Source organism: Misgurnus anguillicaudatus, chromosome 2, assembly GCF_027580225.2.
Source record: "Misgurnus anguillicaudatus chromosome 2, ASM2758022v2, whole genome shotgun sequence".
Lineage (NCBI taxonomy): Eukaryota > Metazoa > Chordata > Actinopteri > Cypriniformes > Cobitidae > Misgurnus > Misgurnus anguillicaudatus.
The window spans coordinates 22513378-22521859 of NC_073338.2; the positions used below are offsets into that span (position 1 = coordinate 22513378).

The 8482-nt window shown below is 35.4% G+C and overlaps 1 protein-coding gene across 1 annotated transcript; it reads left to right on the forward strand.

Moving 5' to 3' along the window:
* Positions 1-324: 324 nt before the first annotated feature.
* On the forward strand, positions 325-7430 carry LOC129442102 (epididymal sperm-binding protein 1). Its single transcript, XM_055201956.2, has 6 exons — positions 325-471; positions 905-1075; positions 2627-2803; positions 4533-4703; positions 5985-6156; positions 7297-7430. The coding sequence occupies exons 1-5, from the start codon at positions 411-413 to the stop codon at positions 6152-6154; spliced, it is 750 nt and encodes a 249-aa protein (XP_055057931.1). The 5' UTR covers positions 325-410; the 3' UTR covers positions 6155-6156; positions 7297-7430.
* The last annotated feature ends 1052 nt before the right edge of the window (positions 7431-8482 follow it).

Sequence of the window (8482 nt, forward strand, 5' to 3'; positions counted from 1 at the left end):
TCTATCTTAGTATTTTTCACTTTTCCATTATTTGCTGATGAGAATAAATGTATATATTTATTTTACCACCTTCATTTTTACAATTTGTGATGTTTTTATGTTGTTGTTATTACTACTGTTTCTGTTTCGCGTTGTTTTCTGTTGCATTCTCACTGTCTATTAATGGATATAAAAAACAACGATCGCAATTTTTTTATATATATTTTCACACCCCACATTTAGGGGGGCCACAAGGGGGTCCAAGCCTGTTGTCACAGGGGCACTTCCCCCCACTGGCCCCTCCCTAGAACCGCCACTGGAGTCACATGACAGGATATCATTCTGATTGGCACAACAGAATCTGTTTTAAGAGCAGGCCAGCATGAACAATGTGATAGTTGACAAGTTCAGACTGTCACTGGATCATCAAGATGAAAATCATTTGTGTTGTTTTTCTGCTTTTATTAGAGCTATCAAACTTTGCACAGTCAGGTATGTTGCTTCTCTCTTTATCTCTTTATTCAAACTAAAAAAGGAATGAATGGTTAATGTAAATAGCTAAACACCACTGTATCTCGTCCACATTATTTTTGTGCAGAAGGAAAATTTCTGATGTATATCGTGCATTATAACCAATGCATGACAGCTGACCTTAGCATGGAGTCAAAATGCTTGTGTTTGTTTTCCTATATAACTCTTTAACTCTATAACTGTTCTGGTAGCTTAGTTGATAAATCATGGTGATAAAAATTTATCTGATTCAAAAGGGTCACAAATGGAAAAGACTTGAATGCACTTTATGTCAGTTTTAAATAAAGTGCCTTCAAAATGTGTGTTCTTCAGTTAGTTTAATGGTGTTCTTCAATAGCGAAATTATAAAATATTCTTCTTATTAAATGTTGATTGTTATCTTTTTGTTTTATAGAAATATACACAACTGGTGGAAATGCAAATGGGCGTCCATGCCACTTTCCTTTCCTATATAAAAATATATGGTATGCAGATTGTACCAAAGTTGATTCCGATATTCTATGGTGTGCTGTTGAGCCCGACTACAGTTCTAAGGGGCTGTGGGGCTACTGCAAAACATATGACAGTAAGTTTTCCTTTCACTCCAGTTTCTGTCTGTGTTACCTGCATGATAAACAGGACCTTTTCAGTTATTAGTAGTCGATTATCACTGTGTACATTATAAATGGTAACACTTTATTTTACGACCCGCAAAGTACCGCTTAATTAAACCAAATTTACAGCGTACCTATTTGTTACAACAGGGTACCTCTACAGTACGTACTTGTAGGTATAAGGGAACAATATTTTAAGTTTGGGGTAATAATGGGGTAAGAATATGAAGAATTATGAATTATTTATACTCTAGTATTTTATAACAACAGGGTACCTATTGTAATATTATGTGGTATTTATGACTTAGTCAAGTCTATGGGGAAGTTATGTTTTATTTTATCATGATTTTATTGTGACTTTTTCATATTGACTACTGAATGTTGTATACAGTCGATGTCTACGAGCCACACCGGCAAATAAATAAAACAGCACATCACTTTTATTTTAGTAGCCTACACTCTAAAAACAAACGATGCTATATAGCACCAAAAGTGGTTCTTTGCTTGTAATCATAGAAGAACCGTTTTTAGTGCCATATAGCACCGGTGAAGAACCAGTGAAGCACCTGTGTAGAACCAAATAGGGGCCATATAGCACCACATATGGTTCTACATAGCACTATGTGGTGCTTCACTGGTGCTATATGTCACTAAAACGGTTCTCCTATGATTACAAGCAAAGAACCACTTTTGGTGCTATATAGCATCGTTTGTTTTTAGAGTGTATATTACTTGCTTTTAATAACAAAAGTCCAGCTTTAATGTGGTTATCTTTTTTTAAGGTAAGTACAATAAAAATAGCAACTTATTCCCAATTTACCAGGAAACTCTAACATTTGCGGACATATTTGAAGTGGTGCTTTGCAATTTTGACTCTGAAACTCTTTTATTTCATATGACACAACAATGACCACAAAGCAGCACGCTATTTGTTTATTTTTAATAGGTGTTATCATTGGTAGAATAAAACTTTGCAACATGTGTAAACACAAGAATTTTAGCCAAATATAATTTATGCAATGGCAAACCAGAATGAAACAACAGCAGATATCAGCTTGCGCTAAAGCAAAAGACGACTACATGCGTAGGCTACTGCGCAGATGTAGAGCGCGCGGCTGTTTGCAGGAGGTTTGCTGAAACGCGATCCTGAGGTGAAATTTCTTTAAGAGGTTTTAAAAACTTTCTACACTTCCTACATTTGCTTTCTGCCTTATGAAGGTGCGTGCATTAAAGTACACTATCAGCTGAACTTAGCATGGAGTTAAAAGGCTTGTGTTTGTTTTCCTATATAACTCTTTAACTCTATAACTGTTCTGGTAGCTTAGTTGATAAAGCATGGTGATAAAAATTTATCTGATTCAAAAGGGTCACAAATGGAAAAGACTTGAATGCACTTTATGTCAGTTTTAAATAAAGTGCCTGCAAAATGTGTGTTCTTCAGTTAGTTAAATGGTGTTCTTCAATAGCGAAATTATAAAATATTCTTCTTATTAAATGTTGATTGTTATCTTTTTGTTTTATAGGAATATACACAATTGGTGGAAATGCACATGGGCGCCCATGCCACTTTCCTTTCCTATATAAAGAAAAATGGTATGCAGATTGTACCAACATTGATTCCAATAGTCTATGGTGTGCTGTTGAGCCCGACTTCAGTTCTAAGGGGCTGTGGGGCCACTGCCCAACAGATGACAGTAACAGTAAGTTTTCCTTTCACTCCAGTTTCTGTCTGTGTCACTTTATTTTACGACCCGCAAAGTACAGCGTAATTAAACCAAATTTACAGCGTACCTATTTGTAACAACAGGGTACCTCTACGTACTTGTAGGTATAAGGGAACAATATTTTAAGTTTGGGGTAATAAGGGGGTAAGAATATGAAGAATTATAAATTATTTATACTCTAGTATTTTATAACAACAGGGTACCTTTTGTAATATTACGTGTTATTTATGACTTATTCAAGTCTATGGGGAAGTTATGTTTTATTTTATCATGATTTTATTGTGACTTTTTCATATTGACTACTGAATGTTGTATACAGTCGATGTCTACGAGCCACACCGGCAAATAAATAAAACAGCACATCACTTTTATTTTAGTAGCCTATATTACTTGCTTTTAATAACAAAAGTCCAGCTTTAATGTGGTTATCTTTTTTTAAGGTAAGTACAATAAAAATAGCAACTTATTCCCTATTTACCAGGAAACTCTAACATTTGCGGACATATTTGAAGTGGTGCTTTGCAATTTTGACTCTGAAACTCTTTTATTTCGTATGACACAACAATGACCACAAAGCAGCACGCTATTTGTTTATTTTTAATAGGTGTTATCATTGGTAGAATAAAACTTTGCAACATGTGTAAACACAAGAATTTTAGCCAAATATAATTTATGCAATGGCAAACCAGAATGAAACAACAGCAGATATCAGCTCGCGCTAAAGCAAAAGATGACTACATGCGTAGGCTACTGCGCAGGTGTAGAGCGCGCGGCCGTCTGCAGGAGGTTTGCTGGAACGCGATCCTGACGTGAAATTTCTTTAAGAGGTTTTAAAAACTTTCTACACTTTCTACTACAACATTTGCTCTCGGCCTTATGAAGGTGCGTGCATTAAAGTACACTGTCAGCTGAACCAACCCAATATCACGCGGGTACGTGGCTATTTCACGTGTGGACCAGCGTGAGGATGTCACGGTTTTGCCGCGTTTGAACGTGAGCATGTCGCGTTTTCTGTTTGTGTCACTTTCACGTTTTGGTTGCTCAACTTTTTTGTCCTATTTTCAAACCATTTTCGCTTCGGTTTAGGGTTAGATTTGGTGCTTGTGTTATATGTCACTTTAAGCATTTGTCACTTTAAGTATTGGTTTATAAAAAAAAGATACAAGACTTATTCTTTTATATTTTCTAAACTTTAACCAATTGTCGCCTGACGTAGGGTTTAGAGTTTGTTTAGGTAAGGATGTCATTTTATGTAAATCTAACCCTAAACCGAAGCGACAATGGTAAGAGGTTAGGACGAAGAAGTTGAGTGACCAGAACGTGAAAATGACACAAACAGAAAACGTGACATGCTCACCTTCAAACGCTGCAAAGCCGTGACGTTTTCACGTTGGTCCATATGTGAAATGGTCACGTATTTGCGTGGCTGAACTTAGCATGGAGTTAAAATGCTTGTGTTTGTTTTGCTATATAACTCTTTAACTCTATAACTGTTCTGGTAGCGTAGTTGATAAAGCATGGTGATAAAAATTTATCTGATTCAAAAGGGTCACAAATGGAAAAGACTTAAATGCACTTTATGTCAGTTTTAAATAAAGTGCCTGCAAAATGTGTGTTCTTCATTTAGTTAAATTGTGTTCTTCAATAGCGAAATTATAAAATATTCTTCTTATTAAATGTTGATTGTTATCTTTTTGTTTTATAGAAATATACACAATTGGTGGAAATGCAAATGGGCGCCCATGCCACTTTCCTTTCCTATATAAAAATATAAGGTATGCAGATTGTACCAAAGTTGATTCCGATATTCTATGGTGTGCTGTTGAGCCCGACTACAGTTCTAAGGGGCTGTGGGGCTACTGCCCAACATATGACAGTAAGTTTTCCTTTCACTCCAGTTTCTGTCTGTGTTACCTGCATGATAAACAGGACCTTTTCAGTTATTAGTAGTCGATTATCATGGTGTACATTATAAATGGTAACACTTTATTTTACGACCCGCAAAGTACCCCGTAATTAAACCAAATTTACAGCGTACCTATTTGTTACAACAGGGTACCTCTTCAGTACGTACTTGTAGGTATAAGGGAACAATATTTTAAGTTTGGGGTAATAAGGGGGTAAGAATATGAAGAATTATAAATTATTTATACTCTAGTATTTTTTAACAACAGGGTACCTATTGTAATATTACGTGTTATTTATGACTTATTCAAGTCTATGGGGAAGTTATGTTTTATTTTATCATGATTTTATTGTGACTTTTTCATATTGACTACTGAATGTTGTATACAGTCGATGTCTACGAGCCACACCGGCAAATAAATAAAACAGCACATCACTTTTATTTTAGAAGCCTATATTACTTGCTTTTAATAACAAAAGTCCAGCTTTAATGTGGTTATCTTTTTTTAAGGTAAGTACAATAAAAATAGCAACTTATTCCCTATTTACCAGGAAACTCTAACATTTGCGGACATATTTGAAGTGGTGCTTTGCAATTTTGACTCTGAAACTCTTTTATTTCATATGACACAACAATGACCACAAAGCAGCACGCTATTTGTTTATTTTTAATAGGTGTTATCATTGGTAGAATAAAACTTTGCAATGTGTGTAAACACAAGAATTTTAGCCAAATATAATTTATGCAATGGCAAACCAGAATGAAACAACAGCAGATATCAGCCCGCGCTAAAGCAAAAGACGACTACATGCGTAGGCTACTGCGCAGATGTAGAGCGCGCTGCCGTCTGCAGGAGTTTTGCTGAAACGCGATCCTGAGGTGAAATTTCTTTAAGAGGTTTTAAAAACTTTCTACACTTCCTACATTTGCTTTCTGCCTTATGAAGGTGCGTGCATTAAAGTACACTATCAGCTGAACTTAGCATGGAGTTAAAAGGCTTGTGTTTGTTTTCCTATATAACTCTTTAACTCTATAACTGTTCTGGTAGCTTAGTTGATAAAGCATGGTGATAAAAATGTATCTTATTCAAAAGGGTCACAAATGGAAAAGACTTGAATGCACTTTATGTCAGTTTTAAATAAAGTGCCTGCAAAATGTGTTTTCTTCAGTTAGTTAAATTGTGTTCTTCAATAGCGAAATTATAAAATATTCTTCTTATTAAATGTTGATTGTTATCTTTTTGTTTTATAGAAATATACACAATTGGTGGAAATGCAAATGGGGGCCCATGCCACTTTCCTTTCCGATATAAAGAAAAATGGTATGCAGGTTGTACCAACATTGATTCCGATAGTCTATGGTGTGCTGTTGAGCCCGACTACAGTTCTAACGGGCTGTGGGGCTACTGCAAAACACAGTAACAGTAAGTTTTCCTTTCACTCCAGTTTCTGTCTGTGTTACCTGCATGATAAACAGGACCTTTTCAGTTATTAGTAGTCGATTATCACTGTGTACATTATAAATGGTAACACTTTATTTTACGACCCGCAAAGTACCACGTAATTAAACCAAATTTACAGCGTACCTATTTGTTACAACAGGGTACCTCTACAGTACGTACTTGTAGGTATAAGGGAACAATAGTTTAAGTTTGGGGTAATAAGGGGGTAAGAATATGAAGAATTATAAATTATTTATACTCTAGTATTTTATAACAACAGGGTACCTATTGTAATATTACGTGGTATTTATGACTTATTCAAGTCTATGGGGAAGTTATGTTTTATTTTATCATGATTTTATTGTGACTTTTTCATATTGACTACTGAATGTTGTATACAGTCGATGTCTACGAGCCACACCGGCAAATAAATAAAACAGCACATCACTTTTATTTTAGAAGCCTATATTACTTGCTTTTAATAACAAAAGTCCAGCTTTAATGTGGTTATGTTTTTTTAAGGTAAGTACAATACAAATAGCAACTTATTCCCTATTTACCAGGAAACTCTAACATTTGCGGACATATTTGAAGTGGTGCTTTGCAATTTTGACTCTGAAACTCTTTTATTTCATATGACACAACAATGACTACAAAGCAGCACGCTATTTGTTTATTTTTAATAGGTGTTATCATTGGTAGAATAAAACTTTGCAACATGTGTAAACACAAGAATTTTAGCCAAATATAATTTATGCAATGGCAAACCAGAATGAAACAACAGCAGATATCAGCTCGCGCTAAAGCAAAAGACGACTACATGCGTAGGCTACTGCGATCCTGAAGTGAAATTATTTAAGAGGTTTTAAAAACTTTTTACACTGAAGTACGACTGTGAGTGATGTGAGCAGGATCCGCATGCTGGATAAGGTGACTGGTTTTGTTGACTCACGCATTTCAAACAATGTTTTTTCAAGACAGTTGCCAGCTAACAGTAGCAGCAGGTTAGCTAGCACTTAGCCTAAAGTTATTAACGTGCACAGAAAACTCAGTTTTTTGTCAAGGCACAGTGATGAAAGATTTACTGAAGGCTTTCATATATGTTTTTTATATGTAATGCAGAACAGCATTTGTGAGACGACATCAACTCAACATCCGAGGGGACAAGAACACCCAACAGAGGAAGCCAAGCCGCAAAAACAACGAAAAATTGTCATGACTTTTTATTTGAAATAAAAGTTGTGTGTTAATAAAAATGAAGTGTTGGCTTAATTGTAGTGTTTTAAAGATGTTTTGAAATAAGTTGTTTCAAAACAAAATAACAATATTCTATATGTTTATGGTATTTACCCTATAACATTGTAACAATAAAGTCAGGAGTCACATAAAAAAATGAGGAGGAATCAATCACCATTTAACTCAACATTGTATTTGCCTTGTTGTCAAATATACATTCTTGCAAAACACCACACATGTCTCAATAACAATACATACATTGTGAACCTTTTCACCATTGAAAGCAAGCTTTATGAATGTCCAACCAACATTAAAGTCCTGAGTTACCACAAATGTCCTTGGCCTTCACTCCAGTTTAGATGTTTTAGAGGTTGTGAGTATGAGATTGTAGTTTCCAGTCACATGTTAATCCACAGTTTGTAAAGGAGCTTGTTTATAATCCCAAATTGCAAAAACACATATCAAAAACCTTGATGAGATGTCTTCAAAAATCAAGTAGAAAAAAAAAACCCCTCTAGACAAAGCAAAAACAAACAAACAAACAAAACAACATGAGGATCAGCAAACAAAATACATTTTCCACTGAACTCTAATAAAGATAAAGAAACCAATAAACTCACATTGAGATGTAGAACATGAATGTTCCTCAACCAGGGTTTACAAGATCAAAGCATGGAGAGAGCAAACACTCTCAGCTAACAGATATCTTCACTCACATGTCCTACTTCCTTTTACTCTCTAACCTAAAAAACTCTCCATAGTAATAACTCCCTAGTGCCCTCTCATGGCAGGGAGTAAAATTACAACCATCAAAGTAGAGAACACAGGTAACAGTTTACTGTAGCTGTTACACACCCCTCCTCTCAGAAGAAGGCCTGACCTGGCCGTAGAACTTTTTAAGATTTTCTACATGGTAGGTATCAACTTGTTTGGGATCGGTTAACATCTCAACTCTGTAGTTTACATTATTCAACTGTTTCAAAACTTTGGCAGGCCCTTGCCATTTAGGTGCTAGCTTGGCCATAAAAGCGTCCCCTGCACGAGACAACGGGTGAGTTCGAATCCAGACAAT

Excerpts from the sequence above, each read along its gene's own strand:
- LOC129442102 (XM_055201956.2), top strand. The coding sequence starts at position 411 with ATGAAAATCATTTGTGTTGTTTTTCTGCTTTTATTAGAGCTATCAAAC. Across the intron at positions 472-904 it reads ATCAAACTTTGCACAGTCAG|AAATATACACAACTGGTGGA; the intron begins GTATGTTGCTTC and ends TTTGTTTTATAG. Across the intron at positions 4,704-5,984 it reads CTACTGCCCAACATATGACA|AAATATACACAATTGGTGGA; the intron begins GTAAGTTTTCCT and ends TTTGTTTTATAG.